This window comes from Ooceraea biroi, chromosome 8 (genome assembly GCF_003672135.1).
Source record: "Ooceraea biroi isolate clonal line C1 chromosome 8, Obir_v5.4, whole genome shotgun sequence".
In the NCBI taxonomy this organism is placed as follows: Eukaryota; Metazoa; Arthropoda; class Insecta; order Hymenoptera; family Formicidae; genus Ooceraea; species Ooceraea biroi.
This window is the reverse complement of record NC_039513.1, coordinates 13,420,141-13,439,138: the sequence shown is the minus strand read 5'-3', so window position 1 is coordinate 13,439,138 and position 18,998 is coordinate 13,420,141. Positions and strand designations below refer to the sequence as shown.

Sequence of the window (18,998 nt, the reverse complement as noted above, 5' to 3'; positions counted from 1 at the left end):
ATATGACCTTTTTTTCTTAAAATAAGCCAAGGAATATCCTCCTTAAGTTTATCTACTTACTTAGGAAACACCCTGTATATATATATATATATATATATCACTAGCGGAACCGAACATACCCGAACAGCCGAAGTTACACGAAGTGCCAGTGCTCTCCCCTTACCGCTAATCTCGGCTTCCCCTCGTAAAAGGCTCCGTCCATACATTCCTATGTCAATGTTCGAACAGATACCATATCTTTCCTTCTCTGTAAACACGTCCATAATAATTCAATCGTCACGAAACGACAAGACCCATCCACAGTTTTGACACAAGGCTCTGCCGTGAGGAACACGAAGATGTAATTGGTGCAGCACTTTGCGCGAGACGCGTGATTGGTCGGTTTGTCCGTCACGTACATACGTGCGAGTCGATTCGCGGCGGCCTTTAGGCCGCCATGACCCGCCGTCGAATCACCGCGAGTCGCGGCCGCGGGCGCGCTGATTGGACGGGACGCCGCGGCGGCGTTGCGGGCGCCGAGAGGGCACCATCCACGCATGACTACCGCGTGACGTCATCGCGCCAGCGCTCCGCGTTCGGCCATTTTGTGTGAATGAGCGCTCTCCGCTCTCCACGGGGCATTTGTGTCGCGGAGCTATCGGGCGAGCGGCGAGGTGGAAAACGCCGAATGATTTAGTTTCGCATCAGAGGGACACGCGCAGTGACGGATTACATGTGCTAGTGAGGGCGTGCAGGATTACCATTACCCGCGTAAACTACCTGTGCAGGCTCGGATAGGTACGATGGAGGAGAAGGCGTCGCTCAAGGAGCTCGACCAGTGGATAGAACAATTAAACGACTGCAAACAACTGACGGAGAGCCAAGTGAAAACCCTCTGCGACAAGGTACCCGACCGCGCGCCGTCCGATCGATCCCGCCCGGTCCGGTCCACTAACCAACGCTCGGACATTCCGATCCGATCCGATCCGATCCGACATTGACGCGTCGCGCATCTCTCACCTTAATTATTCCACGTTCGGTACATCGCGTGCCGTTCGCGCAGGAACACCCGTGTACCGTTGCCCCGCCGTGCCGCGATCGAACGCGATACCTCGTGGATGCGTCGCGCGTGTCTCTCGACTCGAGGCTCGCGAAGAAGTCTCGGGATCTTTCCGCAGCGATGCTTCCGTCCTGAATTAATCGGCGGCTTGACGCTCGGCGATCACGCGCGGTCTCGAATGGGATTTACGTTTCTCGAGCGAATTCGAGCAATTCGCGCAGTTTTAACGTGCTGATTGCGTTTCCGTGTAACAGGTGTACATACGTATCGCCGTCGCGATTATCGCGGAATCGCACGAGTGCGTCCCTCGTCTTGACACGTACGGCGATCACGCGATTTGTATACGGGTTGAGTAACGTTATCATCTCGCGCTAGATAACGGTAGCGAGTACGTTCGTTCGGCGGTATCGGTAGTAGCATCTGTCATCCTCTCTTTTCATACGTGTAGATGAGAAATCATTCGCCCGCTGTGAATCATAGTCCTGCGTTTTGCTGACACGTTTCACCATTTTCAAAAGGTTCATAAAGCGAATGGTTTCTCACGTAAAAACTGAATTCAGAAAAGTCTGATTTAATCTCTGATTGCTTGAACACTTGCCTTGATAATAAACGTTAATTAACTGAGGCAAATACTATTAAATGAATTATATTAATGTTGAAGTGGAACATATATATATATAAATATCACATTGTTTTGTTCTTTATATTAACAGTAGTGTAAGTGTTTCAGCAATCTCGTTTGACAATGTGGGAGGATTTTGTACAAGTATTACAGACGTTTAAAATTTCCAGGCGAAAGAAATCTTAGCTAAGGAATCAAATGTACAAGAAGTAAAATGTCCCGTGACGGTGTGCGGAGATGTGCACGGGCAGTTCCACGACCTGATGGAATTGTTCAGAATAGGTGGCAAATCACCCGATACAAACTACCTTTTCATGGGTGACTACGTTGATCGTGGTTATTACTCTGTTGAAACTGTTACTCTGCTCGTAGCACTCAAGGTACGGTATGACGCACGTCATCATTACTATCTTGTAATCTGGGTGCGAGGTTGCGCAACAGAAATCGCATGTTAATAAATCCTCTTCTTGCTTCCTTCGCGCGCGCGAAGGTGAGGTACCGGGAAAGAATAACTATTCTGCGAGGCAACCATGAGTCGAGGCAGATCACGCAGGTGTACGGGTTCTACGACGAGTGCTTGCGCAAATACGGGAACGCCAACGTGTGGAAGTTCTTCACGGACCTGTTCGATTACCTACCGCTAACAGCGCTGGTCGACGGTCAGATATTCTGTTTGCACGGTGGTCTGTCGCCGTCGATCGATACTCTAGATCACATACGTGCACTAGATCGTCTCCAAGAAGTGCCACACGAAGTCAGTATATTTTAGTAAAATTCTTTTGCAATACTTTTTTACAATTTTTTCCATGCCGTGACGGAAGACTCATCTTACTTTTTATTATCCGACAGGGTCCCATGTGCGATCTGCTATGGTCAGATCCAGATGACAGAGGAGGGTGGGGTATTTCACCCCGCGGGGCGGGATACACTTTCGGTCAAGATATTTCGGAAACGTTTAACCACTCCAACGGACTAACACTCGTGTCACGAGCTCATCAGCTGGTGATGGAGGGTTACAATTGGTACAGGCGTTGATGTCTCGCTTTATAGTGCTAGATATTTCCCTACTTATATGTGGTTTAGTCCAGAATGTTTTAGGACAGCTCTTAATCACGTGTGACGTGCTTTCTGTTATTTCAGGTGTCACGATCGCAACGTCGTAACTATATTCTCCGCACCTAATTACTGCTACCGTTGCGGAAATCAAGCCGCAATTATGGAACTGGATGATGCTTTAAAATATTCATTGTAAGTATATCATTTCAGTGCGTCTGTATATCTCGTCGAAACGTAATTTAGCTGTCGATTATTTTAATAAAATCGCACCTTCAAATTTTTCGTCGAAATATTAATCCATTAAATTATTTATTAAACTGGAATAATTTTATACGTAATTGTTTCTTGTTCGAAAAAAATTCATATTTTCACGAGACGTTGCTAATAGCTGACACTGATGCAATTAAAAAGTATGACGCAATTTGTCGTAGTAGAGGCGTAACACCTTCTTGTCGTCTTCTTGTCCACAGCCTGCAATTTGACCCAGCACCAAGACGTGGTGAACCACATGTTACCAGGCGAACGCCAGACTACTTCCTCTAAGGGGTTTATAGGCTTTCACAGGGCTAGGTGTCAAGGTAGGGGGAGTGGAAACGCGATTCTGACTTTATAGTAACGCCGCGCACGGCATAACTTATGAATAGAGAACATCGCATAAAAATGAGGAGTGTGAGGCTCCAACAAGCCCCTCGCATAGAACCACATGTAGCCCCAAGTATTATATCATGGCTCACTTCGTGGTGTCTCATTGAGAAAAAAAAATAGAATAGATTACACACGCACGTTCGGTGCGTGCCTTACATGATACATGTAGACACACATTACTTGTACACTGAAAAAGGAAAAAAAAGAATACAATAATGTACACACGTATCGATTAAAATTCACCTGTAGCATTGAGTTTTACAATTTTCATTATATCCGCTTGTATTTTTATTATAAAGGAACTGAATAATAATAATAATAATAATAACGATGATGATGCACACATTTGCGCGTATATAATAGATAGAACGAAAGATTATCCACCATGGTATTGTTTTGTAATCTTGAATGAGAATATATTGAAGCTCATTGGAGAGAAAATTTATATAAACGAAACGAAACATCGTGTATTTTAAATGTTTGCGCATTCTAAGCGAGAAGTTAGCTGTCATGCAAGGTTCCAAAATGCTATACCGGCGCGGTCATAATTTATATTTAAGAGAGTGTCACATTATTATCGGTGTGAATGGGGCATGAGGTGTTCCACTTGAAGGAAACGTAAGGTGAGTTGATGCAACAGTAAAATTGGCATGGTATAAATCGAGTGCCATACGAGAATTCAATAAACATAATTTCCAGGTAGAGATTTAACGGGTTTTAATATAATAGCATTACACGTACGAATTCATCAGAATCATGGTGAATGACAATTTTCTTTGTAGAATCACTTCGGTCAGTCTCTTCACACTTTAATTTAAGAGTAAGAAAGAACTTTATTACACGCTATCAGCGAATGGAAAGCGTTTTATCCGAGTGAAATGTAGTAGAAATGTTCGAAACGCGGACGCGAATCTCGTTCTCGTTTCTATTACTCCATAATGTTATTTTTGCGACACACGCGCGTTTGTACAATAAACGAAAAACTCGATGAGAATGAGATCTCCATGTCCGCGGTTTGAATATTTTTGCCTCGCCGTTTTACACAGGATTAGTTGATTCAATCGTTAAACGCAGTACTCGCAACGATAAATTCGATCTGTCCGATTAATTTGTTTTGCAGCAGCTATATTATAAATCCAGCTGAACTACAACAATGTAGAATTGTAGTTATGTATTGTACTGATTAATGGTTGATTGAGTTACACGTTGTTGCATACCGAATTATATATTGCATTGATTAATGGTCGATAATTGAGGAAACATACACACGCACGCACACACTTTTGCATCAATTCTATCTGCCTTCTAAAGTGAAACATGTATTTCATACCGTGTGAATCTACGTATTCACGATGGTTAAATTGAAAAAAAAAAAAGAAACCGATTGCTTGTAAACTTGTCGACGATCTTTTTACTAATTAATAGATATAAAAATGATGCTTCTGGTAAATAAACATGTGTAATGCAAGCCAAAGCAGCCCATTGTGTTGTGTCAAATTTGATATTCGTCGAATGCGGGAGCATACTGTGTATAATATAAGCGCGGCTAAAGGGAAGAACAGAAAAGAAAAAAACACACATGGATGTATTTATAGGAATAAGCGTTGCAAACTCGGATACAATATAAATGAATGCATAATGAAACAATTACAATAGCGCGACGATGGCCGGCAACGAGGCGAACGTGAGGTGTGTTAGATGCACGTTACATAGCAATTTACCAAGACTGTAAATCCATACACTGCACAGAATGCAGCGCGAGGATAATGCGCTCCTACTGCACAATGCAGGCGCTGAGCATTCCCCCCCCCCCTTTTTTCATTTTCTATTACACATGATGCGTGTGTGCATATATATGTATATATACATATATATATATTGTATATATATATTTATATATATATATTCGTACACATATATACACACACATACATGATATTCTTTGGACTACAACAATAAGAATAAAATTTTCCTATAGAACAAGAATGCACTTGTAGTATTATACAATGCGACGAGATTCAGAGGCGCGACGAAGGAATAGGTATCGGCAACCATATAGCTAATTTTATATCTGCTCTATTTATTGCCCTCTCTTTTACTGCATACTAACTTTCATACGAGATTCGTGTAGAACGCGCCGCGTTCCACCACGTGTTGAAACGTGCGTAATGTCCGCAAAAAAACTGTTTGTCTATATTTTAATTTCGTAGCGACGTGGATGATAGCACGGGTGAACAACTATTGTATTAAAGCTATTATATTAGAGACTCGGTTACAAGAATTGAATATTTAACATTGATCTAAGCCTCGTGAGTATTTCTTACGCTTGAGTAAATCGAATAATTCATCCGTACGTATACATATATAATCTTAGCCATTCGAGAAAAAAATTCGAGATTAATTTGAAATTCACAGCTCTGTAGAGATAGGACCAATTCAACAAATATCGTGGATGCGTGGAGCAAATTTTGTATGTTCCGATAAAACTAAATATCTCTTTTGTGATAGCTTTTATAATTTTTTAACTCAACCGAAGTAATATTTAAATCGATTGTACACACATGGATAAATATATAGAATTGGGCCATCACGAGTATGCAATACGCCGTCTTAAACTTTACGTAATACGAGCTTTATTTGGGTACTTTTAACTTAGCTTGCAAAAGAGATCTGGACTTCACACGCGAGCTCAGATTTGTGAACGGGAAAGAAAGATGCCATGAACGTATAATAATAATGTCATCTTATTATAAGAAATTAGGAAAATAAAAGGATATAACATTTAGATACTTTTTTCTTCATGCTTTTTCTGTTCACGATACTTCAAACGAAATCCACGTAATCAGTAAGCGTAAGTTTCCATTCTTTATGCATGTCTCGAAACGTTAATTTGCGAGTGACACGATATATATTTTATTAGCCCATCATCATGTCTCGCATGTACGTTACGCGATAAAAAAAAACAAAAAAAAACAAGTAGGTAATATGTATGAAAATAAAACGATCATCAGCATCTCTCCGAGTTGTATGTATAAATAAAAACATTCCAGGATAATATCTATAAAAATATTTTTCTGTTTATTTTAAATCTTTGTTTTTCATTAAGTATACAGTGCCTCTTATCAGTCTACATGTATAATATATTAATATTTAAATAACAATTTATTAAATTTTGTTAGCTTTTTTCCAGTTTATCAACGCATGTATTTTCATTGAGTCACTCTTATCACCACTTGCATTATGAGCAAGCTGTCCTGAATACAATTACAGATAAAACTTAAACGGGTATGTTTTAAATACTGATCCATCATTATTATCTATCATGTAGTTTGGTCAAGTAATAATTATTAACAAATTATTAACAAATAATAATTATCAAAAAACTTAATAATTAATACATTTATAAATATCTATAAAGTTGTACATATGAATAATAAATGGAAAATGCCTTATCTAAAGCATCACAATTCATGATATAAGTAATCAATTAAATATCAATAACCGGAAGTAATATGTAAAACACTCACGTAAGATCTTTAAGTACATATGTATAATTATTATTGTTATATATTTATCTTTCTTAGTATCTTTTCGCGTATCAGAAACCTAAAAATACTCAAAATACTTCAGATATTTGTACTAATATTTTGTCATTTTGTAGTACACATGGACATCAAGGTAATACAAAACATCTCGAGCATTACCTTGGCATGTACTATTTTCGTTGTGCCCTTTTACGAGAACGCGTAGAATACGTCATGTATCAAAAATAGTTGGTCTCTATCTTATCTAATTACACTTTCATCCCTGTGTCTAAATCTAGCGTCTGCTTCATCAGCTCGAACGTCGCGAAGCCGACCGCCATAAACGGAACAGCCCGCAGGAAATTTATGCTCATTCCGCGGTACAAGCCCTTCGTAATGCCGTCCTCGACGTATATCATCTTAATAGTGAACCACATGCCCATTCTGAGAGAGAATAATAATCTTGTGAACTAATGATCACCGCATCGAGATGATATTTCCTGCCCACTTACTGTCGCACGTGTGAGTACTTACGCGTACTTGTGTGTGGCTGGATTCATCATAGCCAATTGCATGCGTCTCTTCGTGACGTCTAAGGGGTAGGAAAAAATGTGCGCCACCGCGCCGGCAGCACCGCCGCAGAGGAGTTTCGCCGGTATGGTCAACATGAAACCACCTGGGATGATGAAACGTAGCGTTTAGTAAGCTTTTATCGTTGATAAAATCCACCGTGATGAAATTCCAAGGAATTTCTATGCAGCGAATACGACAGTTGCACTAGGTGCAACAATATCGCCAAGGCAGGAGATGCGAGGATATTAATCGAATAATCGTGCAGCAATAAAATTAATAACGCTAAACATTAGTAACGTTTTTGCACCTAGGAAACACGGCGAACACAACTCACCGCCAGTATTCGTTTTATGCTTCGAACACAGATAGTGCGGCGCGTATTTCATGCACAGGTACTTGAGCTTCTCGAACGTGTAGAAGGTAAATCCCGCGGACGGTATCATGCCGAGCATGTTCGGCCAGAATCCTTTGTAGAACGCCCGAAAACCTCCTTCCTGAAACAAGAGTGAATTTGGCAGCGGTTCACGCTCAGCAGTTTCACAGGCGTCTCTCGTAGGTATAGACTGTGATCACGCGGTTCTCACCTCCTTGAACATCTTAACGGTGGCGTGTATAATTCCAGCGTAAAGCGTATTACTGGTGACTTGGAAGGCTAATCTCGCCCTGATCGTGTCGAGCGGATACGTGATCGTGGCTGCCGTCGCACCGGCAGCGGCCCCGGCTAAGAATCCGTCTATGTGCGAGCCTTCCCTGAGCAATCCTAAATGCTGATCGAATTAAATTAATAAAAACAGAAGATTCTCAGAAGTTTACCTCCGATTGTCATCGAATCGAATTAACGAGAACTCGCTCAGGCGCTATCGGGACTTTGAATCTTTCCGTTACCTTCTTGTACTGTTCAAACGCTGTGAACTGTATCGCTGCGTAGGGTACAGCCCTGATAATCTGGACGAAATTGCCCTTGTACAAGGCACAGAAACCTTCACGCCACACAATCTCCATCAGTCCGGAGAAGACATCTGCAACATGACGTGTACATAAGCCCCAACGTGACTATCCCTCATTGCGAGCTTCTCTCAGCGACGAAAGCATCGAGAGTCTTACTGAGATGTTTGTAATGCTCGTGCTGTGCTTGCAACAAGATCTTCATTCTATCTAACGGGGCCACGGCCGTTTTGGCGCACACTCCAGCAACACCTGTAACGTGCATAGATTCACATAAGTAATTATTAATTTAACGTTTCTAAAATCGTCGGATTGTCTCGGATTATCGAAAAATCTTTCAAAAGGTGGCAAAAGGATTCCAGATTTCTGAGGAATTCTGTCGAATGACTCACCACCGGCTATGAGACTTTTTACAATAACTTCCAAGTTCTTGGTTTCCTTCTTGAATTGCGCCATTGCTGGACGATGCAAGAGAAACCGCGTGAAGAAGCTTCGCTTCCGTTATTTTGTTCCCATGGGCCTCTCAGCGTGACGGGAGTAGGACGCTTGACATCCGTAATTGTTTACTTTTTCTCTAATTTTTTAAAATTTGTTGAGCAACACACGATAATAATAATAATAATAATAATAATAATAATAATACACAACGCGGAGACGTCCACGTTGATCAACGTGGCTCGACGTTGCCAATTTCACGCGCAGAACGAACGCTCTCAACGTGGCAAGGCCGGTGTCGCACAATTCGATCTTGGTCAACGAAGACACCTGAGGACGGTCACTGACCTTAAGCAACATCGCCGTTCACACAGAAATTAAACGACGTGTCGTGATACGCCGCACCCCTCCAGAGTCCAGCCTGAAGGCATTTCTCAGCGCGTAATACGCACCGCGCCTCATTTCGAGGTCAACACGTAGATGAAATTCAGCATCAACCACCTCCGGAGCATCCTCGCGTCCCGACCTCATGGGACGCGGAAGATCAAATCACGTGATCGCGAGGCGCGATGCAATCGATGTTACATTTAATTCAAACGCATCGATAATAGATACTGGCATTTTTAACAATATGGCGTCCGGTTAGCTTTCATTTCAGCTGACTTCACACGGCACGAGTGAGCAGCGCTCATCTAGTTATTTTCTAGTTTATGGTATTTCATCCCAAACGTCATTGGACCTGACGAGACACTTTCTATCCTTCTTTTTACTTGAAAGAAGAAGAAGGATAGAAAGTGCTTTGTAGCACTTGCAGTGCTAACTGGACTGCAGCTCTAATAAGCTCGATTGGCTACCGCGGTATTACCACAGTATACAGGGCGTTTCCTAAGTAAGTGGACAAACTTAAGGAGGATATTCCTTGGCTTATTTTAAGAAGAAAAGGTCATATAAACATATGTCCTAAACTGCTTTGTTTTCCAAAAAAAGTACATCACTGTTTTCGTTCGCTTTTCGGATAGCGTGCGTTTGCAGTACGAGTCAACAGCGGTGGGGACGGAGTGGGGATGGTCTCGCGGCGCCGCGAGTGAACACTCGTTTCAGACCGCGCCGCGCGGCCGCCGCGAGACCATCCCCGCTCCGTCCCCACCGCTGTTGACTCGTACTGCAAAAGCACGCTATCCGGCATCACTGCTATCACGTTGTCTTTGACGCAAACTTTATTAGTTCCTATTAAGTTTAGTAATTTTATTAATTATGGTAAATTACACAAACGCCGAAATGGCAGATATGCATTTCGTATACGGTCTTGCTAATGGAAACGCTCGTCAAGCAAGACGTATTTACAATGACAGATACCCGAATCGTCAGGTACCTCATATTTCGACTTTCATCAGAATCCATCAACGTCTTATGGAAACAGGATCCTTCGCAAGGAGGACAACTGATATTCCAGGAAGGCCTAGAACAACTAGGACTCCTGCACTGGAGGAAGCCGTTCTGAATGCAATTGAACATCATCCAGAAACGAGCACCAGAAAAATTGCTGCTGACCTCCATGTGAGTCATAAGTTAGTATGGACAATATTAAGAGAACAACAATTATATCCTTACCATATTCAACGCGTACAGGCACTGTTGCCACGAGATTTCCCGCAACGTTTAACTTTTTGTCGGTGGATGCAGCAAAAAATCGCACGAAATCCCCAATTCGTTGCAGAGGTACTCTTTACTGATGAGGCTAATTTCTCGAGAAACGTTATCGTAAATTTCCATAATAACCATCTTTGGTGTGATGAAAACCCACATGCAATATTAGAATCTCACTTTCAGGTTCAATTTGCATTTAATGTATGGGTGGGAATTATTGGTGATTTTTTTATTGGTCTTGTCTTTCTTCCCTTGAGACTTAACGGTTAACTCCAGGTATTTTTGAGCGTGTACGTCAATCAATGGAAAGGAGAGTTGAGGCGTGTATCATGGCTGCAGGTGGACATTTTCAGCAGTTACTGTGATATTATTTTTCTCTTTAGTTACTATTTTCTTTTTCGTTATAATTTTTCTTTTTGGTTACTATTGTTTTTCATTTGTTTCATTTGCAATAACACAAACTGTTCTATAATAAACGAAAAGTGAACGAAAACAGTGATGTACTTTTTTTTGGAAAACAAAGCAGTTTAGGACATATGTTTATATGACCTTTTCTTCTTAAAATAAGCCATATCCTCCTTAAGTTTGTCTACTTACTTAGGAAACACCCTGTATACAGTAGCGCAACTCCTTGTCGGCACCTTTGATGTTCGTGATGCGAAAATGGAGTGCGCATGCGTGACCAAAGGAGATGTAGAGGAAAAGAGAGAACCTATTGTTGTCTCTTTCTAACACGCCAGGGCAGCAGCAAGGAAAATGTGCGCGGGAGCAGCACAATTGCAGGAACGTAGTAAACAATGAAAGTCATAAAAACTTATTGGCAATATTTAATGTTATTTATTATTGTATTTTAAGTACAATTATTAATTATTATTAATACATTAATTGCGACTTGAGATCATCTCTATGTCAAAAAGATATAATGAAATTTATATATATTGCGCAATTGCATTTTTATAATAAAAATAAAGAGATAATGAAGTATACTATTTGTTTTTTGTTTTTTTATTAATATAGTAATAATATAATATAAGTAATGATTTAATTACTAACACAAATATGTTGTAAAAATTGAATAAAAAGTAAGGTAACTATTGAAAAAAATAATTATATCAGATAATATTTAGATTAATTTTTGTAAAGGTCTAAATGTTCTCTATACTTATGTATATTTCAAATCATGTCTGGCGTTAATGTTATTAAATATAACTTCTTCAAACTCTATTGTGATCAAAGGTCAAAATAATTATTTAATAAGACAATATTCTGACACATGTATACTTGACATAAACATGCTTTTTGCTGTACTCTGACAAACACAGTTAACAATATATAAAAGAATATACATTTCTCTATACTTAAAGACTTTTGTGCACTATACTTTAGTATAGTGCACAAAAGTCTTTAAGCACATAATTCTGTAAGCGCAGTATCGAGAAAAATCCTATGTCAATAGAATAACTAGTAGTTGCTCAATTAGCACTTTCACAAGCGTATATTCAGTTATTGTAGCATCCAAAGGTTCCGACAGCAGATTTATTGTAGTCCGAAAATCCTCCAAGCGTACTCTTTACGTTATCCTGGCAATGCTTCTTGATTTGTCCCTGACAATGGAATGGAAATTACAATGCAATTAAATGAAAAGTAAACTGTCCTAACTTTGTTAGTTTATTATTACATTTATCAAGTACACATATCTCAATTATCTCAAGATATCAAGAGATCAAGTAATTAATATCATTGCAATAACCAACTTAATAAAGTTTACATATCTAGAATCATAAATTAATGCAAATCAGTGAATGAAATCGATGTTGTTACTTTACTGCTACTTTATGTATGCTTAATTTTATAGCCAATATTTATGCAAGTTAACAGGATTTGTTATAGTGAAATTGTAAGTTGTCAAACTTCATTAAATTATGATTCAAATAATATAATAATATAATATTAATATAAGTTAAAAATCCACTTATATTTTTCTTCTCGCGCACAACACAGCTGTAAATCATTAATTCACTTCACACACTACACACTGCGCTACACTATTATTAATAATAGTATGCAATATATATGCTGCTGATCACACAACGCGCCAACATACACATATAAACTGCGTTAAAATTGGCGCCTATCTTCTGTTAGAAAAAGAGGTACTATCACTATCCTCTTTCCTCTACATCTCCTTTGGTCGCGCATGCGCACTCCATTTTCGCTACGGAAAATGGGAGAGTTGCGCTACTGTATATACTGTGGTATTACGACTCAACACAGAAAACGAAGAAGAAGAAGAAGAAGCACGGTTGGAAGTCAGTGGCGGTTCTGTAGTCAAATAAATTTACGAATATAATACAAAGATAGTGGTTTTCTTCTTTCTTTATGGAGTAATGTATGATTTTTTAATTTGTTCTTTTTTTATTCCTGTCATATTAACTATTCTGTTGTCATATTATCTGTTATTTTATTAACATTTTCGCAGCACGTGAGAAAGCTAACATGTGATTATTGGTCACATGGTGACCGGCTTTTCGTTTACATCGAGACGGTCACTGATATAAACATGCATCAATGTGTTAAGACTTAATAATGACATAATAAATAAAATAACGGATTGTACATAATTTGATATTTTTATTTATTATGACGGAAATTATTATATAAACATGTTACATCTTGATAACCTATTTGACCTGAACGAAAAGTCGGTTAGATTATATTTGGAAGTAAATATGTTTGACTCGAATTGAATCGAAACATGAATATTTACTTACATATGCTTCCGGCCCAGAAATATGTTCAAACGAAAGTAAACATTAACATCTGCTAACTGGACTTTTTATTTTAATTAAATAAAAATTCAATTTTTTTACTTATATTTTGTAATCTATTTTCTGCATTATGCTCGCGATACAAAAAGTACTGTAATATTTCTGTATATTATTATTATACCAATATTTGTAATATTACTGCACAATGGTTACTTTTTAAATAAAGATTTAAAATAATACTTAAATTTGATATCTCAGTGTAAATAGCAGTTTTGAACCTGAGATTGGCTAACAAGGCACACACATTTTATATGTATTAAAATTTACGTAATTTGCAGGAGAGTAGTTTATATCACATATTGATATTACATATGCACATCGAAGTTTTTAAAAAAATGAAATAATTCTTCTAAAGGCCGATTATAATGATATAGATCTGGATGTGTACATAAAGTAGCTAGCATACAAGTCTACTTCTGCGTGAAGATTTTCTTATTTACAGTTTTGTTTATATCGACAGAGTCACTGGACAAAGGCAGTATGGCAATGAAATACGAGTTCGAGAGATGGTCTTCCAATCACCTTCAACCAATGGTGAAGCTTCAGGAAATGTGGAAGGATTTCTACATTGCATGGCTACGGCAAGAGTTCAAACCTGGTAATAGACAGAAATGATCTGTTTATCTTAGACTATAATAATATTAATAGAAAAATTCAATTTTATTTTACAATTTTGTTTAATCTCTATTGCAGAAGAAAAGCCAATCCTCAGCGCTGAGAATCTGGGCATTAGTGACGTATTTTGGGAAATGTTGACATTATCATACAAAGTGGCTGTTTTACATAAGAGAAAGCAGCTCTCTGGAGAAACAAGTGACTCAGTCAGAGCGATAACAAACAAATTGGATGAACTATACAAGGATGGAGCCAGCTCGAAGGACGTCAGGTACAACGACGTTGTGGCTCTCGCAACGGCTTACTGTAACATGGCTACGGTGTACAAGAATTATACGGTGAAAGCACAGCTAGCTTTTGCGCTTTTCTACTTGAAGAGATCGTTGGGACTGTTAACGGCAAGAGAGGCAGATCGGAGCACTATTTTGATAGTCATGAGAGCATCCGTGCTCTTGAATACTATCTTGTGTCATCTGAACGAGTCGGAGCTGGTGGACAAGCCCTGTCCGTTCTTAGATACAGCAGTCACTGCGTATCTAAAGTATACGCAGAACGAGGATATGCTTCCGCCTACCACTGTATGCCTGGTTACTCTCGACTTTGAGGACGAAGAGGAATTAAACTCGAACGTTTCCCTGCTGGTGCTGTACTCCAAACTTCTAAGCCAAATGCATCGCAAATACGTCGTTTCTCCGTGGAATAAAAACAGCTTCATAAAGGCCATGCACAATATCGTGAAGGTGGGAGCGATGACACATTCGTTCCGGAACAAGATCCCTTGGGCCTGCGGCTTGGTAGAATTGGCCCGATATTTTGCACTCCATCATCGCTTTACCGAGATGAGGGATCATCTTGCCGTGGCACAGTATATAATGAACGAATACAGGGTGGATAGGGGCTACCTGGAGTCGTCGCAATCGTCGCAATCGTCGGGTCATAGTTCTTGTGATACCAATGATGACAATTTTAATGAGGTATTCGGCAGTATGGCTCAATCGTGGGGCATTTATGCCAGCTCGCTCCTGCTGGCCTCGACATACAAGTTACGATACAAGAAAGGTCGCAAGGGCAACGGTTCGACATCCGTGACTCTCAGAAGACGCCAAATGTGTAAGCCGCTGTTATTTACGGATTTCGAGGAAACTTTCGAACACATCACCAGTGACATTACTGACAAGCTCGTAACGAGTGTCGATGATGCTGAAAAGCTTATCGCGTTTGGTTTAAGGTGGTTCGAGACGGCAAAAGACTACTTTCTTAACACGCAAATACCTGAAAATATGATTTTTCTAGAGATAACGAGTGATGTCAATATAATGCTTAAATGTTTAACATATTATGAGACAGACAGATCGGAACAGATAAAGATACATAGGCAACGAATCGATTTACTAGAGAATGCTGGTAAGGCTTGTAAGGCGTTGACGACGAAACAAGAGATGAACGCTTTTGCACTGACCCATATTCGCCTAATGTTGGCTTATTCTAATCTTCTAGATAGCCTGACAGAAGAGATGAAAACAAATAATACATCAATTAAAACAATGCCGGAAATAAAGCGTTTAGTATCTGCTATGGGTAACAGCAAACAAATATTTATAGCTGGCTTAAAAGCAACATTAAAAATATTAAATATTAAATCTTAAAAGCAACATTAAAAATATTAAATATTTAACATTAAAAATATTTGTAGTTGCGAATATTTTGTCTCGTAAGACAATCGGATGATACGGAGCCAGAAGTAGAATCGACTGAAAACTGACAGATGTAGTGATTATAGTATAAACTAAAGATAAATCACTTTTAACTAAGAAATTTTCTTTCCTAATTTACTTTGATATGAAACATTTTGATGCAGAGATATTTTTATTAAGACTGTTAAGAAATCGAGAAGACTGTAAAATACATGCACATATGTTTAGGAGATACTTTTAAAAATAACACGCATTGCCTATTTATGTAGATAATTACAAATATATATATTTTATTATATTTTTACATCGTCGGATTATGGTTTTTGGGATTCCGAGGATAACAGTTTTGATCAGGTACACGACGTTTATTGTATCGTAACTTATACGTCGAGGACAGCGTATAAGTCACGATACGCATTGCCTATTTATATAGATAATTAAAAATATATATTTTATTATATTTTTATATACTTGTATAATTGTAAAATTGTATTGAATGAGAATTTGAACGAATGTTTAATAAATAATAAATAATAATTTTGTATAAGTCTATCTCATTGATTAAATTATTAAATTTCTCAATTTCAAGTTTTAATTTACTTTATAATCACAATGTGTAAATTGTAATATAATTGCCCTACAACATCGATCATATTTTGCTAGAAACCAGTCTGTCCAAACAAGATTTGAAAGAATAACAAAGTAGAAAATATTGGGCAATGACAGATACGAGATATGTCTGTTTGTATCTCGAGAAAGCAAGTCAAATGTTAGATACAACGCAGGAGTATTTGCAAAGTCTGAATTCTTTGCATGTAGTGATCCCTAATCAGTGTTTTCTTATCTTAGACGCGACGAACTGATTGGTGCCAAAGTTTACATTGTGAATTCTTTATTTGCAATTAATATTATATACCGACAAACTCGCTGTAGTGATTTGATTGATACGAGGAAATTTTCGTACATCATCATCAAGCAATAATGGATACAAAGCTTCTATTGCACAACTATATCAACAAATGCAGTTTTACTTTGTTTTCGGAGCAATCACTTAATAATCCTGGTAATATATAGAAATTACATCTATTTCGGATAAACTGTATAGTATCAATATCAAATGTTATTTTACTTTGCAGAGGCGATCCCTCGTTTGTGCGCGGAGGACTGGGAAATTACTGACGCGTTTCGGGACGTGTTAAAAATGTCATATAATGCAGCGATTTTCTGGAAAACGAAGAAGCTTACTGGACAGTCAAACGGCACGGTGAAATTAATAGAAGAGAATTTGAATAATTTATACAAGAGGGTAATTACCTCAACGGAAACAAACTGCAACGATATTATAGCTGTTGCAACGTCTTACTGCAACATGGGTATAGTGTACAAGGATTGTACGTCAAAAAAGGAATTACGCATTGGTCGCAGTCACTTGAAGAGATCTTTAGAAGTGCTAAAGGGAAAGGAACTGGACCGCAGAGCTATTCTGATAGTTATGAGAGCATCGCTGCTATTGGAGTGCATTCTTCACAAACTAGATGAGCTAAACACGTGTTGTCGATTTTCACACAAGGCGATCGGTTTCTATCTTGAGTACACAAAACAGCTGAGTTCGTTCCCTGCGCCTCTCGCTGTACTGTCGGCTAGTCTTCACACTGAGGAGCCTGGACATTACCCAAACACTGTACGTTCCCTGATGACGTTGTTCGTAGACCTTTTATGGCACGTAAAGGCTTGCGATTTTGATCAATGGGATCTGCATGATCTCACAATACCTGTACACAACTTTTTAATGAATCGGTGGACAGCGGTACCAGCGGATCTAGTAAATGAAGGCTTCACGTGGGCTAGTATCACCGCTAATTTTCAGTCATACTTCGTACGCCAACATCGGTTCAGCGACGCTAGGAATTACCTTGCTGCCACGCAGTACATATTAGATGAATATCGGAAGGAACTGAAGGCAAATCAATATTTGCCTGCAAACACGAATTACCGTCTTGTAAAAACGAATGTCGCTTATGGATGGGCTACTTATAGCAACATGCTTTTGCTCCGCTCGAAATGTAAACTGTATAAATTCTGTAGCCAAAATTGCAAAACTATCAGAGAAGGTGCATCAGGATCAACGTCTTCTGTCGAGTCCGAGGAGGAATCTGCGGAGCCATTAACATTTACTTGGGGAAACTTGGAGGAACGAATAAAGGATATCGCCAGTCAGGTCACTGATACATATGTGACAAATTGGGTCGACGCTAATTTACTTTTCCTGCATTCTACAAAATGGTTTAGGAAAATTAGAAAATATTTTCTAAAGAAAGGAGAGATATTTTTTGCTATAAATGCAGCATACAATGTGACCGTAACGTACGAGTACTTAGAATCCTTTCGGCTATGTAGAAATACACGTATAAAAATGCACAAACGACGAGTGCGAATGTTAAATGATATTTGCGTAATTGCTTTGGAACATCATGAATGTAAAGAGCTTCTATTAGCCACTTATTTCGATAGGATAATTTCTTATGGCGTTCTTATGGGGCTTATGCTAACAGAGGATGATATAGAAATCACCGAAAAAGAAAAACAACAAATGTTTGAATATACAAGCGAGAGCGTAGAATGTTATGAAAATTATTTAAGTCTGCATGCTCTGCTGACATCGTCACAAGTAAGTTAACAGCTGGGACATGATTCTCTTTGCGAAATTATGATTAATCTAATAATTGAGGTAATTATTGAGGTAATCTAATACTACAGACAAATAATTTGCAAATTTCGTTCGTTCTTACTTTGATGTAAAATTAAATGAATAAGTACTTTTTTCTATTATATTATATTATATATATTATAATTATAATATATATATATATAAAATTTATTTTATATATATATATATATTTTTGTCTATGATGCTTCCAATATCATAGTATATAATATAATATTATATATAAAAAGATAATATCTCATTGATAAAATAGGTTTCGAAAGAAGAAATTTTTAAGTGTTTGAATTTTGACTTCATACTTATTATTGTGTATAGTTTTGTATATCATATATAATTATAAAAATCTATCACACGAAATTTTAATTGTATGATATTATTATATTTATTTCGTATTTACATATTTCTATCCATTCCATTTCAAGAATTTGAGATTTATTATTTAGTAATTTGCAGGACAATTAGGAATATGTATTATCATAGTATTCTGCAATATACTCGCCACTGAAACGTGTTCTCATTGAAGCATTAAAATAATGTATCGCAAAGCTGATCGATAATATAAAAGCACTGTTAGTTGTTATATTATAATATAATATCCCTTTCTACTTTCTTTGGTATTATAAATTACATTTCTACAAGTTCTTTTCTTA

At 38.2% G+C, this 18,998-nt stretch overlaps 5 protein-coding genes across 7 annotated transcripts; 4 read left to right on the top strand and 1 right to left on the bottom strand.

Annotated features, from left to right (window-relative positions):
• The first annotated feature begins 563 nt into the window (after nt 1–563).
• Nucleotides 564–4,836, top strand: LOC105275036 (serine/threonine-protein phosphatase 2A catalytic subunit alpha isoform). Its single transcript, XM_011331640.3, has 6 exons — nt 564–884; nt 1,832–2,041; nt 2,152–2,415; nt 2,511–2,683; nt 2,802–2,909; nt 3,188–4,836. Exons 1-6 carry the CDS (start codon nt 783–785, stop codon nt 3,258–3,260), a joined length of 930 nt encoding a protein of 309 aa, XP_011329942.1. The 5' UTR covers nt 564–782; the 3' UTR covers nt 3,261–4,836.
• Nucleotides 4,837–6,414: 1,578 nt separating this feature from the next.
• On the bottom strand, nt 6,415–9,474 carry LOC105275037 (graves disease carrier protein). The gene is made up of 8 exons (XM_011331642.3): nt 9,188–9,474; nt 8,797–8,978; nt 8,564–8,656; nt 8,345–8,478; nt 8,044–8,226; nt 7,794–7,953; nt 7,421–7,562; nt 6,415–7,330 (listed from the first exon to the last, which is right to left on the bottom strand). The coding sequence occupies exons 2-8, from the start codon at nt 8,858–8,860 to the stop codon at nt 7,156–7,158; spliced, it is 951 nt and encodes a 316-aa protein (XP_011329944.1). The 5' UTR covers nt 8,861–8,978; nt 9,188–9,474; the 3' UTR covers nt 6,415–7,155.
• A 775-nt stretch (nt 9,475–10,249) lies between these two features.
• Nucleotides 10,250–10,825, top strand: LOC113562485. Its single transcript, XM_026972081.1, has 2 exons — nt 10,250–10,558; nt 10,670–10,825. The coding sequence occupies exons 1-2, from the start codon at nt 10,250–10,252 to the stop codon at nt 10,754–10,756; spliced, it is 396 nt and encodes a 131-aa protein (XP_026827882.1). The 3' UTR covers nt 10,757–10,825.
• Nucleotides 10,826–12,695: 1,870 nt separating this feature from the next.
• On the top strand, nt 12,696–15,920 carry LOC105275039. Of its 3 annotated transcripts, none has more exons than XM_011331643.1 (3): nt 12,696–12,795; nt 13,775–13,912; nt 14,008–15,920. In XM_011331643.1, the coding sequence occupies exons 1-3, from the start codon at nt 12,711–12,713 to the stop codon at nt 15,573–15,575; spliced, it is 1,791 nt and encodes a 596-aa protein (XP_011329945.1). In that variant the 5' UTR covers nt 12,696–12,710; the 3' UTR covers nt 15,576–15,920. The 3 variants fall into 3 exon arrangements, with proteins under 3 accessions (XP_011329945.1, XP_011329947.1, XP_011329946.1); XM_011331645.2 differs by having other exon boundaries at nt 12,743–12,875; XM_011331644.2 differs by having other exon boundaries at nt 12,750–12,870.
• Nucleotides 15,921–16,217: 297 nt separating this feature from the next.
• LOC105275067 lies at nt 16,218–18,300 on the top strand. The gene has a single exon (XM_020030267.1). It carries the CDS (start codon nt 16,741–16,743, stop codon nt 18,298–18,300), a length of 1,560 nt encoding a protein of 519 aa, XP_019885826.1. The 5' UTR covers nt 16,218–16,740.
• Nucleotides 18,301–18,998: the final 698 nt, after the last annotated feature.